This window comes from Eulemur rufifrons, chromosome 7, assembly GCF_041146395.1.
Source record: "Eulemur rufifrons isolate Redbay chromosome 7, OSU_ERuf_1, whole genome shotgun sequence".
Lineage (NCBI taxonomy): Eukaryota > Metazoa > Chordata > Mammalia > Primates > Lemuridae > Eulemur > Eulemur rufifrons.
In genome coordinates, this window is record NC_090989.1 from 196,080,509 (window position 1) to 196,102,489 (window position 21,981).

General features: G+C 39.7%; 1 protein-coding gene across 5 annotated transcripts in view; it reads left to right on the top strand.

Moving 5' to 3' along the window:
• The first annotated feature begins 1,178 nt into the window (after positions 1-1,178).
• The window catches only part of AUH (AU RNA binding methylglutaconyl-CoA hydratase), a 157,638-nt gene continuing 136,835 nt past the window's right edge, over positions 1,179-21,981 (top strand). For 2 of the 5 annotated variants that reach the window (XM_069473987.1, XM_069473989.1), the window contains exon 1: positions 1,179-1,466. In XM_069473987.1, the coding sequence (XP_069330088.1) occupies positions 1,202-1,466 (265 nt within the window). In that variant the 5' untranslated portion in view covers positions 1,179-1,201. Of the gene's footprint in view, positions 1,467-2,747; positions 2,765-21,981 lie in introns of those variants that run through there. The other 3 variants (XM_069473990.1, XM_069473991.1, XM_069473992.1) reach the window with 2 other exon arrangements.

A 21,981-nucleotide genomic window follows, 5' to 3' on the forward strand; every position in this document is an offset into this window, starting at 1 on the left:
AGGTACCCTGTCCTTGCTCCCCTTCGACTGGTTGAGCTCCCTGTCACCTTCACACTCCCCAATCCATCTCATGAGAAAGACCTCAAGACAAAATTAGAAAGAAACCATAACAATAAAAATCACAACACCTAGCAGTCAAAGTGAACATCATCATCAGAAAAGAGGAAAGATACAAAGGAAGCAAAATGTTGCTTGTCCTAAACTTCAAGAGAAATTTCTCACATGGCACTTTACAAAAGATACAATAAAATGCACCTTCAACACCATCCCTACCTCAGATGCAGTAATGGCATTTAATCAGCTTTTTCTTTCCACTTTGGATGAAAGCTGAGGGTATAATACCACTGGAGGAAGTTTTGCTTAGGACTCAAAAATGGTCAACGGATAATAATAGAAATTTGTGTGGCAATAGGAGTATGCTCATAGCATACATTATTACTAATTCAAACAGTATTACTAATATATATTTTCCTTGTTGCGATCTGATGAAAGTTAGGTAGCAGAAGATTCTAAAATAATATGCTTTGATGATCACCTACACACTACATTGGTATTTTCAATTTCTGGAAGCGGCACATGCTCTAAATCCCACCTTAGCCTACGTCTGTCCGGCCCCTCTACAGAGACAGCGGTCCTCGCCGGCTGGCGGGTGGCCAGGGGACCCTGTGCTCGCCGCTCTCACCCCTTCCGGATGCCGTGTGGCTCGCACCGCTCATGCTTACCAGGCACGTTTAGCGACACCGGTGGACCCAGCATACGTGAGTGCAACAGTGTCCCATCCTGAGCTGCCACGCTTTCACCCAAACCTTGGGGAGACAAAGTATTTTAGCTCACTTTTGCAGCTTACTCAACACAGGGAACTCGGGGCATAGCCTGTGGAACGCGGGGAGACGACTCCCTCAGGGTCGTCCTTATAGAATATGTTCTCCTCAACTCTTCCACAGACTTGGAAAACTACTTCCTCCAGCTCTGTGCCCGACAAGCCACTAAACCTCGCGCCACGGAATGGCGACATTGGGGCGGCACCTACAGCGCTCAGGCAGGGCCCGGGGCGGGGCTGGGCGGGGCCACGCTGGAGCGAGGCTGCAGGGGGCGGGGCGAGGCCGCGGGTTGGGGCGCCGTGCGCGTGCGCATGCACGCGGAGGTTTAGCGCCTGGCGGGGGCGGAGCGGTAGCCGCGGCCCACGCCGTAAACAGACAACATGGCGGCGGCGGCGGCGGCGATCGGATCGGGGGCCTTGGGTCCCTTGCAGGCCGGCCTCGCCCGCCTGGTGGCCGTGTGCTCCGCACAGCTCGGCCCGGGGTTGAGGCCGCCCGGCTCGTTGGCGGGCCGGCAGGTGGGCCCGGCAATCTGGGCTCAGGGCTGGGCGCCCGCGGCCAGGGGTCCCGCCCCGAGAAGGGGCTACAGCTCTGAGGTGAAGACAGAGGACGAGCTGCGGGTGCGGCACCTGGAAGAGGAGAACCGAGGTGAGGGCCGCGGAGCGGGCGCGGCGCGGGCGGCGGCTGCTCCCTTGGGAGGGCCGCAGGGTGCAGCGTCCGCGAGCGGGACGCGGGTCTAGGTCAGGCGGGCTTGCAGAGCCCAGGCCCTCCGCACCCCGATGTAGCCGTTTCCTTATGCACCTATTTCGTGCTTTCGATACCTAAACGTGTATTCCGACGCCTTAGCTATAAAGTGGCCACATTCAGCGCGGAAAACAGAAACACAACTTATGCCCTCCGCTCTAGACAAGCCAAGGTCAGTACATGCTCCGGGTATTTAATCGTTGTTTCAGGCTTTATTCTTGCTGTGTAACGGCTTTCCGTCAACTCAGGAATCAGTGGTATGGTTGTAGAAGCTGCAGTGAGAATGCCCTTTATTATAATGAAGAATCTTAAATTTGAAGCTGTTTAGCTGGAACAGTTTTTCTTCTTGTCCATTTTATCTTAGAAAGTTAGTTTTGAGGGACTGTTCTACTTCATCTAAACAATCGAGCATTTTTTGTCTTGCTAAGGTCTGGGGACAACAATGTGGATGATACGGATCTTGCCCTTTAGCTACCTACCCAGGGAAGAGACTGAAGCATTAGCAATACAATACTGAGGGTGGGCGGCTATGGAAGAGGGAGAGATTTGGAGGGATTACTGATGAAGCTCAGTTTATTTCACTTGCAGTGCTGGGAAAATCTAAAGGGATCCTGAAAGATGAAATAGCTGTTTGCCCGAGTTAAGGCACGGGGCCAATCATTTAAATTTGACATGCATTTATTGAGCACCTATAATCTGTTGAGCAGAAGTGAAAAACGAGTAAGTCATGATTGTTGTCTTAGTATAGTGAAGCAGATCCTCTTGATTATTAGGCTTGTGTTAACTTCAAAGGCTTGGTGAGAGCAAAGGACTGTAACACCTGAAAGGTTTCACCATTTGGAAGGGGTTCTAAGGCATTCCTTAATAGGCAATGGATTTTGCCATTAGTGAGGAAAAATAATACCAACTTTACAGAGTTGCTGTGAAGATTAAATGAGATTGTTAACATAAATTGTGCATTAAGTATCTAGCCCATAGTAGGTGCTCAGGAGTATGAGTTACCTCATTCCTTATTTGTTTATTATTCCAGAGACAAGAGCATGGTCAAAGGCATGGAGATGTGAACATGTGTGGTGTATTTGGGAAATAACATAAGGCAAGTGTGGCTGTAGTGTGGCATGACAAGCAGAATAGTAAGAGATTCAGCTGGAAGCGTAGACTGGCACTGAAGTGATTAGAGCCTGAATGCCACCATCTTTTGGGTAAGCTTAGTCACATTGGGATTTCAGTTACATCAGGTATACCAACAGTATGTTAAATACAAAGGGAATGCAAGTGCAGCAGTAATGTGCACCACATTTTGTGTTTTTTGTCTTTATGATTTCAATGAATTCAAATTGCAATGTCTGGAAAGTCTTTAAGTTAGGATCTCAATGGACCAAAATAGGAGATATCAGAGCATAAAAGACAATTGAATAAATTAAGATGCTTTCAGTTTATCTAAAATGTAAGAATCAGCTGTTAGGACTTTATGGTTTATAAGATTGACCCAGCCTTCTTTGAGGATTAGCAAGAGTGAAGACTCAGGCCTGGCTAACATTGCTTATACTTTGCTTTAGTATTAACCAGCAATAAGTAGTGTAAAGAAAAACAGGAGGTCAAGGCTACTACAGATGAAGGGAGTCTCCCTGGTGCCTTTGTTTCTCATAGTCTAAAATTTGGGTGTTCTCAGCAGCCTTTAAGGAATATGAGAACTCTCCCAGGTCAGAGGAGCCCCAAACTATACTTGCAGCCTCCAGGTGGAAGGGTGGGGGGTAGGCAGGTGCCAAATACATCAAGCCTCATCTGTTGTTTGAGCTCCATATTGTTGTGGAGGCACTGTTGTAGCCAAGTATATAGTGATTATTTCTTGCATTATTATCTATCCTACTCAGAGTTACAAAGTAGCAGTTCTGGTCATGGCTTACAGAGGTCTCTCCTGGTCTCCTGCAACAATCTCCTTCATAGGTCACCTCGTCTCCAGTCATTCTCCTTCCCAGTTTATTCTTCACATGGGTGCTGGGGTTACCTTTTTATAAGGCCAAGAAGCACTTCTGTGTTCGGTTAAAAACCTCTAATGACTCCCCATTGCCTGCAGGGCCTTTCCAACTGTCAAGTCTTTCTCCCTGCAGTTGTACCTAAGCTTTGTCTTTTCCTGATCTTTTCTGTGGGGAACCTGCAGCCTCAAGGCTGTATGTGGCCCTCATGATCCCCAAGTGTGGCCCCTTGACTGAATCCAAAATTTAAATTCAATCAAAAGGCCACGCTCAAGGATCCAGAAGGTCACATGTGGCCCCGAGGCCACAGGTTCTCCAGGAGGGGCATCTCCTGAAATGACCCTTCCCCTTCCCCTACCTACCTTCCCCGAAGTCTGGCAAGCTTCTACACAAAATTGTGACCCATTTCAAAGATCATCTTCGTGAACCACGTTGGAACAATTTCTGGCAGAGATAGAGCAAACAAGCAAATTTGTAGTGCAAGTCATCATTATACCTGCTCCTTTCTCATCCTCCACATCTAGATTATCAAGTCTTCCTGAGTGTCTTTGAAATCTTTCCATGTACTTCTTCACCAATACCACCCTTGTCTGAGCCAGTTAGTGGACTACTGTAGAGGTCTGCTAGCTGGTCTTCCAATATCTACTTCATTTTCTTTTTTAACAAGTTAATTCCTTTCATATGTTGTTGTTTTAAAAAATATGTTTTTGTATATTTTATGGTGTGCAAATTATATCTCAAGAAAGATATACATTGAGGTATGTGCAAAATATATATATATAAGCATTGAGATATAATTTAATACCCAAAAATTTAAAATGTGCAGTTGTTTTTAGTATACTCAGAGTTATGTTCTATCCACCTGATCCAAATTTTAGAACATTTTTATCAACCCCAAAATAAACCCTACACTCTTCAGCAGTGACTCCCACTCTCCTCCGCACCTCTCACCTCCCCACCCCTTGCCATAAAACAACACTTATCTACTTTCTGTCTCAATAGATTTGTTTACTGTGGGCATTTTTATAAAAGAATTATATAGTGTGATGTTTCTGTGGCTGCTTTCACTTAGCATTGTATTTTCAAGGTTCATCCTATCGCATGCATCAGTACTTCTGCTGTTTTTATGGCCAAGTAATATTCCATTGTATGGATATACCACATTTTGTCTATTCATCATTGATATACATTTGGTTTGTTTCCATTTATTTGGATATTATGAACAATGCTGCTTAGAACATTCATATATGAGTTTTTGTGTACATCTTTTTATTTTCACATAGGAGTGGAATTGCTGGGTCATATGGTAATTCAATGATTAACATTTTGAGACACTACCAGTTTTCCAAAGTGGTTGCAGCATTTTACATTCCCACCAGCAAGGAATGAGGGCTCCAGTTTCTCCGTATCTCAGCCTATGCTTATTATTGTTTGTCCCTTTAATTATACCCATCCTAGTGGGTGGGAGGGAGAAACTTATTATTGTTTTAGATCTGGATTTCCCTAATGGCTAATGATGTTGAGTTTTGTTTTTTTAAGATGCTATAAAAAACTTTATTTATTTGAAAGGGGCAAAAAACAATGGGTTTTTGTTGCAGGAGAGATTGAGACCAGGCCCAACTCCCTGTTGACCATCTTTTCACGTGCATATTGGCCATGTGTATATATTTGGAAAAATATCTACTCACATCCTTTGCCCAGTTTTTAATTGGATTGTTTGTCTTTTTATTGTTGAGTTGTAAGAGTTCTTTATATATTCTGGATACAAGTCCCTCATCAGATGGATGATTTGTAAATATTTTACTCCATTCTCAGGGTTCTCTTTTTACTTTCTTGATGGTGTATTTTCAAGAACTGATGTTTTTAATTTTGATGTAGTCCAGTTCTTTTTGTTGATGTGCTTTTGGATCATATCTGAGAAACTATTGCCTTATGCGAGTTTACAAAGATTTACACCTATATTTTCGACTGAGTTTTATGGTTTTAGCTCTTACATATGTGACTGATCCATTTTTGAGTTAATTTTCATATTTGGTATGTAAGAGCTCTAACTTCATTTTTTTTGCTTGTGAATGTCCAGTTGTCCTAGCACCGTTTGTTGAAAAGACTGTTCTTTCACCATTGAGTTGTCTTGGTACCCTTGTTGAAAATTAATTGACCATAAATATAAGGAATTTTTTCCAGATACTCAATTCTATTCCACTGATCTACGTATCTGTCCGTATCTTACCACACTGATGACTGTAGCCTTATAGTAAGATTTGAAATTGTTTAGTATGAGTCCTCAAACTGTTCTTTTTCAAGAGTGTTTTGGCCATTATGGGACTCTTGCATTACCATGTAAATTTTAGAATCAGCTTGTGAATTTGTGCAAAAAAGCTAGTGGTGATTTTGGTAGGTATTGCATCGAATAGGTAGATCAATTTCAGGAGTATTGCCATCTTAACAATGTTAAGTTTTCCAATTTATGAACATGAATTATTTTTCCATTCAATAGTGCTTGTAGTTTTCAGTATAGTTTTACAAATTTTTCACTTAAACTTTTGTTAAATTCATTCCGGAGTACCTGTGTCCTTTCTGGATGTTATCGTAAATAGCATTGTTTTCTTAATTTCATTTTCAGATTACTCATTGCTAATGTATAGAAGGTACAAAATCAATTGATTTTTGTATATTGATCTTGTACAACTTTGCTGAACTTGTTTATTTGTTCTAATAGCTTTTAATGAATTTCTTAATATTTCCTATATACAAGATCATGTCATTTGCACATAAAGATAATTTTACTTCTTTTCCAATCTGAATGTCTTTTTTATTCCTTTTTCTTGCCCAATTTTCCTGGTTAGAGTCTCCATTACAGTGTTGAATAAAAGTGGTGAGAGTAAATATTCTTGTCTTATTCCTGATCTTGGGGGGAAAGTATTCAGACTTTCACTGTTAAATATGATGTTAGCGATAGTTTTTTTTTTTTTTTTTTAATAGATGCACTTTATCAGTTGAAGAAGCTTTCTTCTGTTTGTAGTGTATGCTTTTTCTGAATCTGTTGAGATGATCGTATGATTTTTCTTATTTAGGCTGTTGATGTGATGGATTACATTAAATGATTTTCAAATAGTGAACCAGCCTAGCATACCTGAAATAAATCCCACTTTGTTGTGTTGTATAATTCTTTTTATATATTGTTGGATTTGATTTGCTAATATTTTCTTGAGGATTTTTGCATCTATATTCATGACACATTGGTTTTTAGTCTTTCATTCTTGTAATGTTTTTGGCTGGTTTTGTTATAAGGGCTGCTTGGAATGAGCTAGGAAGTGTCATTCTGCTTCTGTTTTCTGGAAGAGAATATAGAGAAGAAATAATGTCATTTCTTCTTTGGTATTTTGTTAGAATTTACCTGTGAAACCATCTGGAGCTGATGTTTTCTGTTTTGGAAGGTTATTAATTATTGGTTCAATTTCTCTCACAGATATAGGCCTATGCAGTTCTATTTCTGCTTCTGTGAATTCAGGTAGACTGTATCTTTCAAGGGATTGGTCCATTTCATCTAAATTTTCAAATTTGTGGGCATAGAGTTATATTATTCCTTTATTATGCTTGTCATGTCCATGGGATTAAGTAGTTATGACCCCATTTTCATTTCTGATATTAATAATTTGTGTTCTTTTTTTTTCATGATAAGGCTGGCTAGAGGCTTATCAACTTGCTGATCTTTTTAAAGAACTGGCTTTTGGTTTTGTTGAATTTTTTTTTTCTGTGTATTGATTTCCTGTTTTTATTTATTTATTTTTTTTGAGACAGAGTGTCGCTTTGTTGCCCTGGCTAGAATGAGTGCCGTGGCGTCAGCCTAGCTCACAGCAACCTCAAACTCCTGGGCTCAAGCAATCCTACTGCCTCAGCCTCCCGAGTAGCTGGGACTACAGGCATGCGCCACCATGCCCGGCTAATTTTTTCTATATAGATTTTTAGTTGGCCATATAATTTCTTTCTATTTTTAGTAGAGACGGGGTCTCGCTCTTGCTCAGGCTGGTCTTGAACTCCTGACCTCAAGCGATCCGCCCACCTCGGCCTCCCAGAGTGCTAGGATTACAGGCGTGAGCCACCACGCCCGGCTGATTTCCTGTTTTTAATTTCATTGATTTCTGCTAATTTTTATTCCCTCTGCCTGTTTATGTTGTATTTAATTTGCTCTTTTTCTAGTTTCTTAAGGTAGAAGCTTAGATAATTGATTTTTGAACTTCTTAATGATATATCTTTTCCTCTGAGCACTGCTTTTGTTACATCCCACAAGTTTTGATAAAGGCCTTATTTAATCTCTGAGTATTTTGGAGTTTTCCAGCTACCTTTTTATTATTGATTTCTATTTCCATTTTGGTCTGAGAGCGTACTTTGTATGATTTCTATTCTTTTAAATTTGTTGAGGTATATTTTTGTCCCCAGATGTGGTCTGTGTTAGTGAATGCTCCCTATGAGCTCCAGAATAATGTGTATTCTGCTGTCGTTGAATAAAGCATTTCATATTCAGTTAGTTCTACCATTCAGTTAGATCTAGTCGACTGATGGTGGTGCTCAGTTCAGCTATACCCTTGCTGATTTTGTGCTTGTTGGATCTGTCAATTATTGATAGAGTTGAAATTTGCGACTGTAATAGTGGCTTTGTCTGTATCTCCTTGCAGTTCTATCAGTTTTTAACTCATATAATTTGATGCTTTGTTGTTAGGTGCACACACATTTAGGATTATTATGTCTTATTGGAGAAATGACCCCTCTTTTATTATGTAATGCCTCTCTTTCTCCCTGAGACTATTACTTGATCTGAAATCAGCTTTCTCTGAAATTAATAAAGCTACTTTAGTGATTTATTAGTATCTTTTAATCAGTCTGTATCTTTATATTTGAAGTGGGTTTCTCATACACAACATATAGTTGGGTCTTATTTTTTATCCACTTTGATTATCTCTTTTAATTAGTGTATTTAGACCATTTACACTTAAGAGTAATTATTGAAATATTAATAGTTGGATTGTTATGTACCATGTTTGTAACTTTTCATTGCCTTTGTTCGTTCTTTTTTTGATCTTCTGTCTCCTCTTGTTTTAATTGAGCATTTAATGATTCTAGTTTCTCTCCTCTGTTAGCATATCAATTATATTTCTTTAAAAATTTCCTTTGGTGGTTGCCCTAGAGTTTGCAATATACATTTACAACTAATCAAGTCCACTTTAAAATAACACTACTTCCTGACAGTGAAAGTATAACATAGTATTTTCAATTTTTCCCTTTTGTCCCTGTAACATTGCTGTCATTCATTTCCCTTACCTGTAAGCTACAGTCACCTAATACATTTTGACTATTATTTTGAAGAAATTTTTATCTTTTTTATCAATTAAGAATTATAAGTCAAAAAGAATCTTGAAATTTATTTAGTAGGTTTGTTGTTAGCAATAGTATGGTTGTAAAAGTTCTTAATCTATTGTGTTTTTATTGTAGGATAGAGCAAATATATTGTTCTTGGAAATCAGGTTTTTCATTATGGTGAAAAGGGGAAAGTACAAATATGGGATGAGAGAAGGTGAGAAAGAATGCTGTTACATTGCATTTGAATTGAGGCTATCAGGATGAATTTATGATTCTAATAAATCTAAAAACCATAAGTATATTATATATACTATACATTTCCTATTAATAGTTCTGTGCATTGAAAGCATCTAAAAGCAGTGATATCACAGTAGCAGTGAACATATCTAATGCCCGGATGTTGGTTTCTGAATATTGTTCCCTGACTAACAGAAGGGCTCTTTGAAGGTATTATTGATTTCAGCTCTAGAATAGGGAACCTGGAATATCTTTTTGAGTCAGAAAGCAAGGAAATGCTCAAATACTAAAGGGAATATATAGGAAGGACATAGAAACAGGCTTGCAAAGGCTCCTCCTGGCCGTAGGGTAATTTGAATATTGCAATGTATAATGATAGTTATGGGTTATAGCACGTTGCATAAAGAATTTATAGTGATACTTAGGGAGGGGAGAACTTGTTTTTATAGGAGAATGGTAGTAGAAATGATAAGTTGCCATTTTGGAACCACCAATGTAATAATAAAGGAATTATTATAGCAATGTGAGGTATGGATCCTTTATTTTTTTCCAATGGGTACCCGGTTGTTCCAACATCATTTATTCATCTTTACCCCACTGATTTGAAATGCCATTTTTATCATACAAATTTCCATTTGGACATTCTATTTTATGATGTCTCTATATATCATGCTTATAACATTATTATAATAATTAAAAGTGCTGTGTTATGTTTTAGTACATGATAGGGCTAGTTCCTCCCTCCTTCATCAATGGTCTTTCTTTTTTCATTGTTTTCTTGGCTCTTCCTGCGTTGTTATTTTTCCACATATATTTTAGAATATTCATTCTAGTTTCAAAATTGGGATTGTGTTGGATTTATAAATTGGGAATACTTAGACTGTTATTTTTTTCTGTGTGAGATCATGGTATTTGTTTCCGTTTGTTGAGTTTTACTTTTTGTGTTTTTTAGGAGAGTTTTATAAAGTATCTGACAGTAGGATTTGCACATTTTTTTTTTTTTTAAGCAAAAGTATCAGCATTTCCATTTTTTTGCTTTTTCTGAAACAGATACTGTAGATCTCATAAAGGCTGGCCCCTCCATTGGGGGCTACACCTCTTTAGTATGTTGGCCGCAAGGTTTCACTTCTGACAATTTTAATGAGGTGCGAGTTGTTAGAGGCACTTCATAGGGTCCCTTCCACTTCTCTGTTTCCAACTGGGGCAGGGACCTCAAAGAGGCAAATTCATGTATGGTGGTCAACACCTGGCCCTCATTTGACATACTGTTTTACTCTATTGTTTTTACTCATGGTTATATTACCATACTTACCTTGGGTGCTAGAAAGGGTCTCTCATAAACTATTTCTTAGCGGCTTAACTTAAGCCTGCTTCTAGAGGGCAAGCAGCAATATCTTATCCCACTTTAGATGGACTTCCTGTATCAATTCCGGAATGCATGCAGTTTCTATTCTGGCTGTAGGGCTTTGTTTACTTGCTGGATTACCTCTGCTACAAAGGATGGTCTATTATCAACTCTCACAAAATGTCCAGGGCTCTGTGGAGTGTGCTCCTGGGTGCTGTTGGCAATGGGGTGTCTGTTGACATCCTCACTGTGGGAGGAGGAGCTGCTGAAATGTCTCCGCAGTTGTCTGTCCACGGTCTCCATCACCAGCGTGTTGTTCTCCATTTGCTTGGACTGTTTCCCTGGACTGTTGCTGCCTGTCATCCCGTTGTTCTCTGAGGCCTGTTCCCGTACACATGAAGGAACTCGGCCAAGGCCCTGTCAGCTCCTGGTAGGAGCCCATCTCAGAGTGGGTTCCTCCCGAAGGATTCTGGTGACCTCAGATGCTCCTTTCTTTCCTCTGCCCAGCCCGAAATGGTATCTACCAATACAAGCCTAGGCATCTGAATGAAATCATCGAAAGGGTGGACCCCCACATGTTGGGCTCCCTTTGTAGTGGGTCACCTTTCTGTCCTTGGGCCGCCCCAAGCACAGAAACGGTTAGCTGTAAATGGGGTTCTCTCAAATCAGGTCCCACCAATCCATCAAGTCATCATGCTCCCAATGTGTTTATTCATGTAGGTGCCTCATAAGAGGCTGAACCAAACCTTTGGGTAAAAGATGAGTCTATGAGAATTCTGTCTCCACTTAGCTGTGACACCCCAAATGTCAGAGCCCCAGTCTTTAGTTTTTAAGGGGATCTAAATCTAGCTGGGGTATCAAGGCCCCGAGGAATAGATCATCTCCAGTGGCCTCCTTAGCAGCTCTGCCAGTGGCCTGACTTCTTTTTGGCATGTTGGCCACCTGCTTGGGCTCAGCAGTGGCCTGTATCAAGGCCATTATTTCAGTGGCACACTTAATATTCTTATTTTCTGCTGTCAGGAGACCCCTTTTCTTTCAAATGGCACTATGAGCATGCACAATCATAAAAACATAGAGTCCATGTAAATGTTTACCTTTTTCCTCTCACTAACTGCAACTCAGCTTCCTGGCTGAAGGTCCCAGGTGGCAGTGCCACTGCCATGGTCACCACACATCCAGCCCCTCGTCCATAAAGCTGCTCCCATCAGTAAAGAGAGATCCCATTCTTACTGTGGCATGGGCTGATCTGACAGATCCATCCTGCCAGAATACACAGCCTCCAGGACCTCTAAACAGTCATGTTGTAAAGGCTCATTCTCTTTGGCTGGCAAAGGGTGGCAGGATTGAGAGTAGATACAACTCACAAGTAGCTGTTTCTGCCTGGAGGCAAAGAGGCCGTCCTCTCACAATATTGTTCAGTGGCTTTGCCATGCCAGTGGCCATGGGATGCCTCTCAACATCTCTGCTAAGACTCCAAGGCTTATTCCTCGTTTTTCTTTGTACAAGGGCTTCACCATAAGTCTGAACGCCACTCCTAGGAACCCCAGAGAAGCTAATTTAAGTCTACAAATCTGTCTGATTGCAGGTTCTGCGAGTCCCCTGCTAAGCTTCTATCAAATGGAGCAGGAGAGCTGTTTTAAACCCATCAGGCAACACAGTCCCAGGATCCTGTGGTTTAAACGCAACTGAGTACCATTCAAGTGCCCCAGCTGCTTGCCTATGCTGCCTCACTGGTGCTTGGCCTCTCCCCCACTGCTCCCTGTATGGCCGGGTGTGGCTGGTGCCGGGGTTGGGGCTGTGGCTGGGAGAATGGGCCCCCACTGGACCACTTCTGTCCACGCGGTTTGGCACCAGCCGAATCCCCACTGTCAATTTTTCCCAGTGGGGATATTTGGAGGCAGGCGGCTCTGGCCCCCTCCTTTGCCATCTGAGTCCTGGCCTTAGAAAAATTTTTCTCTCCTGGGGGTGTCTTGCTACCTGGAGGCTTTTGCAACTTTTAGGCAATGTTCATTTCAAGGTCCTGCTTCTTTACAAAATGTCAGTTTGGGGTGGATTTTTTGCCCATTCGTTTTGACTGTCTCAGAGGACCCTGCTGGTGGTTCTTGCACATTCAAGCAAATTGCCAGCCCTGGCTATGGGTTCCCTCTGGCTGAAATCGAGGTTGCTGCTGGGAGAGACCATTCTGAACTCCGAGTCATAATTTCCTGGGCATGGGATTGAAGAGTTAGTTCAGGCTGCACTCACCTCGGCCCCTCCCAGGGTGCCAAGATGGAAGCAGAGCCAGGTGTTCTTCCCCTTGCAGCATGCTGCTTGGCAGTGGGCCACATGTGCCCTGGTCCTCCCTCCGGTCAGGCCCGCCCCTGCACTGCGGCCCTGCCCAGTGCCTTGCCCTGGCCGGCTGTAGGGCTTCCAGTGGGGGCAGGAGGACCTCATTTATCAAAAATCATACAAACAGATCATTTTGTACACTATAAACAATTATCTCAAGCAGAGAGCTTGAGACTCAACATTTTAACTCTATAGTGGCAGGTCGACCATTTAAGCTCTGCATTTTAACACATTAACTGCCCTGTGAATTGTTCTTAACTCACGCTAGTTTTGAGCCTGGGGCCTTGTGAAGCATACATAACTCACGTCTCTTCACCTTGGGAGCCATGTGAACTATTTTTCAAGTTGCACATAACTCACCCATAGAAAATAATAACAAATTTTTCATTATATTAGGATCATTTGGTTTTTGAAGTTCTTATTCTATTTTTGCAATAAAACACCGTGGCCCCAAGGAAAAACATTTTTTTTCCTAGTGTGGCAGTCAATGTGTTAAAAGAACCAATAGCTCAGAATAAACCACGGACCATCAACTACCACTTTTCCTCATACTCCATGCAAGCTGTTCCAACCACCACTTTTCCTCACACTCCAGACCAGTGGTATCACAATAGTCTTTAGACATAGGTGCAAAAACTCACAAACAATCAAACATAAACAATATAGGGAATTTCCAACGCAATCAAAATGCCAAGGCCTATCAATCAAATCAGAATTTTCATTTATCGGCTGCTTCTCCTCACACTCCAGCACGTACATTGGATTATAATAAAACCATTCTCTTTACACATAAGTTTGTAGCTATAAGTTAACCATTCAACCAAAGTTTTTCCCAAGGGACTTTGAGATGGAGATTCCTATATAAACAAAACTTTAGAAACAAACAAATACAATACGGGGAATCCCCAACACAGAATGCCGTGGCCAACCAAATGGGAACCACAAAACGAGAACCGAATTCTCAACTGAGAATCAGCATCTCCTCATCCCAAAGGGAACAAACTGAGAACGAAACTCTCTCAGATGAAAGAACCAACATCTCCCAATTCCCCAGTTCCCTGCGCAAATGAGCTCAGTCCAAACCAAGTTCCCTAGTTCCACTCAACCTCTTGACTTCCAGCCCCAACCTGGCACCTCAAAACCAATCCAACAGGGAGATCTGAAACTGCCCCCCATATGGGAGGAAACAGGGTTTTTACAAATGGCCGTAGCCTTCACAATGCTTCCCAAATCTGTTTCCTTCTCCTCAGTTCAGGTGCGGGGAGCCGTGTCTACTTCTGGGAGACAGAGATGGTAGTTTCCCAGAGCTAAAACAGGCTCCTGCAGCTGCTGGAGCCATCCCTTGCTCTCTCACCTTGAAAAACCCAGGAAGACCCACGGCTTTGACCCGGGACTGCTTCCTGCCTCTTGAAGCAGTCACGGGGTGTCATTCCATTGGGGCACTGATGGGGCCCACCCAGGGACATCAACTTCTGTTACTGAAAGCTCAGCACTTATCCCTGAGGCCGAATCAGAAGAACAAAGACAAGTGGTTTGAGGAGAAGAAAAAAAGGAGTTTATTCATTTGCCAGCAAGTTGGGAGGTTGGCAGACTCTTGTCTCAAATTACCAATGTCCCCACATTTCCTGTTAAAGTGTATCTTTTGGTTATCCTCCCTATCTCTTTGCTTCCTTTCTGGTTGTTAGTAAAAATGGGATGTTTTCTCCCAATATATTTTCTAAGTGGTTGTCCTTTTAGCTCTCTTTCTTTCTTTTTTTTTTTTTAATGAAGGCTATTATTTGTGAATATATATATTTTTAAATTTTTTATTTTCTTAATTGACACATTGTAATTATACATATTTATGGGGTAAAATTTGATGTTTTGATACATGTCTGTGCTGTATAATGATCCATTCAGGGCAGTTGCATTTGTCAAAGGGTGAGAACCTTCAAAAGCCTCTCTTCTAGTTATTTTGTAACATGCAATATTTTACTGTTAACCATAGTCTCCCTACTGTGCAACAGACCACCAGGATTTATTCCTCCTATCTGCCTAACTTTGTACCTGTTGACCACCCTCTCTCCCTGTGCTCTGCTTCCCTCTCTTCTATCTCCTCCCCAGTCTCTGGTAACCACAGTTCTACTTTGTGCTTCTGTGATACCAACTTTTTGTTTTTCGTTTGATTCTGGATATATTAATTTCATGTCTCTTAAAGATGCTTTTTTTTAAAAAAAAAAATTGATTCTTGGGTTTTCTAGGTTTACAGTCATCTTTTAAAGAATTTCTAACTTGTTTCTAAGATGTGGCTATTAAGAAATTGCTACAATTCTTGTGCATGTTTTATTGTGTTTGTGTGAAGTTGTTTCAGTGTATGTTTCAGTATAGGATGTTAGTACTTTTGTAGCATTTTCAAGAGCCTGGATTATATATGTGGTTTATAAAGAGTATTCTTTCTGTTAGCGGTTTTCAGTGGTTTATTACATATAATTTATTAGTAATAAGTTATTGAAGTTTGCAAAATTTTTAAAAGTAAAAAAAATTATACATACAGTAAAAGTTAAATAAAAAAACATTACAGTAAGGTGCCGCACCTTCACTTTCAGGCCTTTCCATCAAAATTAAAGACTTTTGAAACATTTAAGTCCTTGCTGTGAATTACAATTTTTTTTACTGTCTTACTGATTTGTGTTACCTGCATTATTATTTTTGTAGACAGTCTCCATACTCCTTTTTATTTAAGATGAGACAATATTTGCTGTTCTGTCTTCCAGTTTCTGTCATTTATAGTGTTAGTTACATCATCAAAGTTTATGATAGTGACATTTTGTTTTATCATAGTTGCTAAGTGCCTTATCTATAAATTGAAGGTAAGCAGTGTTTCTAGTATTATTGATGATGGTTATATTGATACTACCTTCAATATATCTGTGGAATCAGTCTGCCTCCCATCTTAACTACTATTATACAATCTGAAACCTGTGTACTTCCATCTCTCATATGGACCTCTGCATTAGCCTCTTGATTGGCCTTCCCAGGTATACTTCCTCCGCTTTTTTGTAAATTGAGATGAAATTCACATAGTGCAAAAATTACCATTTTAACCTTTTTAAGTGTACAATTGAGTGCTTTTTAATTTATTCATTGTGTTGTACAGCCACCACCACTAATTCCAGAACACTATCATTACTTCCAGAACAAACCCCAGAATAAACCCCTTAATCTGTCCCTCCTCATTCCCTTTTGCCCCCTGGCCTCTGGAAACCATTAACCTACTTTCTGTCTTTATTAATTTGCCTAACTAGATATTTCATAGAAATGGAATCATGTAATATGTGGCTTTTTGTGTCTGACTTTTATTCAGCAAAATGTTTTCAGGGTTGTCCATGTTAATAGTGTATATCAGTACTTCATTCCTTTTTATGGTTGAATAATATTTCATTGTTTGGATAGACTCATTTTGTTTCTACTTTTTGGATATTATGAATAATGCTTTTGCCCATTTGTGTACTATTATTTGTTTGAATTTATGTCATACGGTAATATGTTTTACTTTTTGGAGAACCAGCAAACTGTTTTCTACAGTGGCTATGCTCTTTTACATTTCTGTTAGCAATCTAGGACTCTCATTTCTCTCATTCTTGCCAATACTCTTTTCTTTTTTTCCCTAAAAATTATTATAGCCATGCTAGTGGGTGTGAAGGGATACCTCATTTTAGTTTTGATTTGCATTTCCTTAATGACTAATGATGTGCATCATTTTATGTGTTTATTAGCCATATCTTCTTTGAAGAAATGTTTATTCAAACTCTTTGCTCATTTTTTAGTTTGAATTTTTGTCTTTTTGTTGTGAGCTGTAAGAATTCTCTATATAGTCTGGATATTATCTTTATACCAGATATATTGTTGCAAATATTTTCTCCTATTCTGTGGGTTGTCTTTTTAGTTTCTTGATAATTTTGATGAAGTCTGATTTATCTGTTTGTCTTTTCTTGGTTGTGCTTTTGGTGTCTTATTTGAGAATCTGTTGCCTAATCCAAGGTTGTAGAGATTTATGCCTATGTTTCTGTCTAACAGTTTTACAATTTTAACTCCTACATTTGTGTCTTTGCTCTAATTTTTGTTTATTTTGTATATGGTGTTAGGAAGGGGTTCAACTCCATTCTTTTGTGTGTGAATATCTAGTGTTCCCATCACCATTTGTTGAAAAAACTATTCTTTTACCATTGAATTGTCTTGATATTTTTGTCAAAAGACCAACTTACCATAAATTGTAAGGGTCTATTTCTGGACTCTCAGTTTGATTCCATTGATCTATATGTCTGTCCTTATACCAGAACCACACTTTTATAGTAAGTTTTGAAATTGGGAAATGTAAGTCTTCCAATTTAGTTCTTTTTCAAAATTGTTTTTGGCTATTCTGGGTCCCTTGCTTATCAGCTTGTCCATTTCTGCAAAAAAGACAGTTGGAATTTTGACAGCATGTAGAGATCAGTTTGGATAATACTTTACTATCTTAATATTAAATCTTCTGTGAAAGTGGGATGTCTGTTTATTTAGGTTGTCTTTAATTTCTTTCAGTGTGTTTTGTATTAATAGTTTTCAGAATATAGTCTTGAACTTTCTTGATTAAATTTGTTCCTAAATATTCTATTCTTGGAAAATTGGCTGCTTTTTCATTATGTAATGTCCTTCTTTATTTCTGATAACTTTGCTTCTTTTTTTTTTTTTTTTTTGAGACAAAGTCTCACTCTGTTGCCCAGGCTAAAGTGCCTTGGCATCAGCCTAGCTCACAGCAACCTTGAACTCTTGGGCTTAAGCAATCCTACTGCCTCAGCCTCTCAAGTAGCTGGGACTACAGGAATGTGCCACCATGCCTGGCTAATTTTTTCTGTATATTTTTAGTTGTCCAGGTAATTTCTTTCTATTTTTTAGTAGAGATGAGGGTCTCTTGCTCAGGCTGGTCTCGAACTCCTGACCTCGAGCAGTCCTCCCGCCTTGGCCTCCCGGAGTGTTAGGATTACAGGCGTGAGCCACCGCGCCTGGCCCTGATAACTTTCCTTGATCTAGATAAGACTGCTATGTCTGAAATCAATATAGCTACTTCTGCTTTCTTTTGATTAATGTTAGCATGATGTATCTTTCTCTAAAGATTTCTAATCTGTATGCATCTTAAGTATTTAAAGTGTATGTGATATTGTGAAATATGTATTTAGTCTTTGACCCATTTCCTGTCATAATTCTTAAAGTCCTCAGAATCTCTAAAGTGTTGTCTTTTTGTATGCTACTGGTTAACTGATGACTTGCAGCCCCTAGGTATTTTCATGGTGGGGGCTGGTCCCCAGAAAGACCAAGGCAGTATTAGAGGGTTGGGACTTCCAGCCCTACCCACCAATGTCCAGGGAGGGGAGGAGGGCCTGAAGGTTAAGTTGATCACCAGTGGTCAGTGGTTTAATCAATCACGCCTATATAATGAATCCTCCATAAAAACCCGAAAGGACAGGGTTCAGAGAGCTTCTGGAAAGCTGAGCATGTGGAGGTTTCCTGGAGGGTGGCATGCCGAGAGAGGAAGCTTCATCCCTCTTCCTCATACCTCGTCCTATGCATCTCTTCATCTGTATCCTTTGTAATTATCCTTTATAATAAACCAGTAAATATGTTTCCTTGAGTTCTTTGAGCTGCTCCAGCAGATTAGTCAAACTTAAAAGGGGGTCATGGGAAACCCAATTTGATGCTGGTTGGTAAGAAATTTTGGAAGCTTGGCCTTGGGACTGGTGGTGGGTGTGGGGGTGGGAAGCAGAGGGGGGGAAGCTTTGAGGAATGAGCCCTCAATCTGTGGGATCTGACACTGTCTCCAGTTAGGTTGTGTCAGAATTGAATTAGACGGCACCCAGCCAATGTCTGCTGCAGGATTGATTGCTTGTTTGTTGGTAGGGAGAAACCCCCGACATTGGTCACTGAAGTCTTGTGTGTTGATTGTTGTTGTTGAGTGAGAGAAAAGGAAAAAACTCCAAACTCCTTGAGTTTGTGTTTTGTTTTGTTTTGTTTTCCACTGACATAGAGTTTTTTTGTAGACAACATATAGTTGGGTCTTTGTTTCTTGATGTACTGTGGCAATCTCTGTCTTCACTGATGTTCTAAGTGATACTGATTCACATTGTTATGGCTAATACTCAAATTGAATATGGTCGGATTAGTATCTCACATATTTATTACTGTTATTTATTTATTGTTGCTCTTGTTCTTTTTTCCTGTTTTTGTCTTGCACTCTTTCTCTGCCTTTTGTGGTTTTAATTGAACATTTCACATAATTTCAGTTTTCTCTTTTATTGGCATATCAGCTGCATTTCTTTTCTTTTCTTTTTTTTTTTTTTCTTTTACCCTTTTTAGTGGTTGCCCTAGAGTTTACATTATGCGTTTACAGCTAATCCAAATCTACTTTCAAATAACACTATGCCATTTCAGGCTAGTGTGAGTACCTTATAATAACAAAATATTTCTAATTCCTCCCTCCATTTCACTTATATGTAAACACACATAATTGAATGCATTGTTCCTATTATTATTTTGAACAAATTGTTATATGTTAGATCAGTTAAGAGTAAGAAAAATAAAAGTTTTTATTTTACCTTCACTGATTCCTTCCCAGAAGCTCTTCCTTTCTTTACGTAGATCTGAGTTATGGATCTACTTAATTTCCCTTCTTCCTAAAGAATATCTTCTAATATTTCTTGTAGGACAGGCCTACTGGCAACAAATTCCCTCAATTTTTGTTTATTTTGATATAGAATGATCTTTAAGACTGAATTAAAGAAAAATATGTATGAACCTATTTATGTAGAACAGCACCAGAAGAAAATGTGATCTATTTATGTAAAGTAGCAACAACCAAAACTGTAGTCTATAACTCTACTTCTATATGTAAATATATATCGAACATTTTCTTGGAGGTTATATATCCACACAGAACTGTGTGGAACTTATATATCCACTCCCCTGTCCCTGGGGAGGGGGATGAGAGGGGCCCAGGAAAGGAGGATTTGCACTTTGGGTGTATGATTTCAATTTCATACAAGCAAAATGTATTCATTATTTTTCGTTTTTGTTTAAGTTTTAGCTAAGTTGCGACATTCATCTTCCAGTTGTATGAACTTTACAGAGCAGGGTTAATGTTGCATTGTGAACTTGTTACACATTCACCAAAGATTTTTATGTGTTTTGTCAAAAGGCAGGAAAAGTCTAAAATAGGAATTCAAGGTTGGCATTTGAATGCTTAAGCTTTTCTGAATTTGGATAAACTTGTTTGGCGAGGCTAAGTGAGGGGGGTGAATGATAATTTGAGTTCTTGAGAAGCTGTTGAATTGTGACATAAAATGGAAGAATTACAAAACAAAAAAATTTAAGTTCCGCTGAATAAAACTGTTTTATTACATTTGCAGTATCATAAGCCTGCTTATACATTTGATGGTGCATTTGTTAGGTATTGGATGATTCATTTTAGATTGCAGAGCTAATTTCCAGCTCTTTGAAGTGGAAGTACCCAAAACATCAGACCTCAAAGATGGGACCAAGAGTGCTGGAATTAACTATGGTGGAAGCATTTTGAGGGCACTTTACACTTAAGTAATGATGTCAGAAGTATCATATCTAGCAGAAATTATGGTAATATTCAGTACTTACTGTATCAGAAGTGTTCATGCTATAGTAGAAGGGATGGTGACAGTTGGGTACTTGTATTGTAAACTTCATATGAATTACATTATTTGATCCTCACCCAGTCCCACAGAGTTTGGAACTGTTAGTATCTTAAGAGAGTAAGAAATTGAGGATCAGACAGGTTAAGTAACTTACCCAAGGTCAAATAGCTAGTAAGTGGCCACTGGGATTTCTACACCAGCAGTCGGACTTAGAGCCTACATTCTAAGCCTCTACCCTGAGAGTTGATACCAACTTGGATGTCTCAAAGATACTTCAAATTCACTGTAGTTCAAAATGCAGTCATGAGCTTTACCTCCCTCCACCCTCACCTTGGTGTTTTTTAATGGTTTTGTCTCATTAAATGTTAATCTCCTTTCATCCAATTGCTGAAGCCAGAAACCTGATGGATATTCCTTAACACCTCCTTCTAGTTCAATCAATCCTCAATCTAGTCATCACTTACTCATTTTAGATTTTGAATAGCTCTTGAGACCTTTCACTGTCCTTTATTTCTACCACAGCCAGTCTCAGCCACGCCTAGTATCTCCTGATTGGACTACAGCCCCCTTGAAGTCTGCACCCCTATCCACTTCTGGTGTGATCTCCAAGTACAGAAACTGCCCCCTCCCTCCCTGTTTTCTGTGTGCATATGTGTGTGCTTATACCTAAACTCCTTAAGTAGTTACTCCTCTAGGATAAAGATCAGACTTTTTAGCAGGGCCTGTAAGGGCATTCTCTCTGGCCTGTGTTGACCTTGCCACTCTCATTGGTCATTTTTCTCCTCCTCCTGGGTGACAGGACCTTCAGTGGGACCCTGACTGGTTTATGCTTTCTCCCATGTTTCCTCTGCCTGGAATTTAGCTCCCTGGAAGGCATTTCTAATATATGACACAATGAAAATTTGTGTTTACTAAGGGGACAAGATCATGAGTATAAGCTGTATAGAACTTTGAATGTCAAATCAAGGTCTTTGAATTCCGATATTTTGAAATAAATAATTAAAGGATTTTAAGTAGGGAGTGAATTCTGTGTGTAGAATTGTTTTTAGAAAATTGATCTGACTGGCAATTGGAATGGGAGGCTGGGTTTAGATGATGGTCTGTGATAAAATGGGGCAGTTAGGAGGGAGAACTGGGTTTTGTGGGAGAGATAATAAACTTTATTTTATATTGATTGAGTTGGAATTACTTGTTGGACTTCAAAATGGAAATGCCCTCAGGCTAAGTGATTGGGATGGAAGTCAGAAGAGAAGGCTAGGATGGAAAACTACTTAGTATGACAAAGGAGTAAATGAGATGTTGACAGCTGGAATGCTAGCAAAAAGAAGATGTAGTACTTGCACGTGACAAGTTTTGTTAGCTATTCTGTATATACTTGAAGATAATGAAACCAGCTTTTAAATTGTATTCTGTAATTCATAATTTTCACTAATATGTATGTGGCCTTCCCTTTAGTTCATCCGATTTAATGGTGTAAAATTTACCAAAATGTTGTAAAT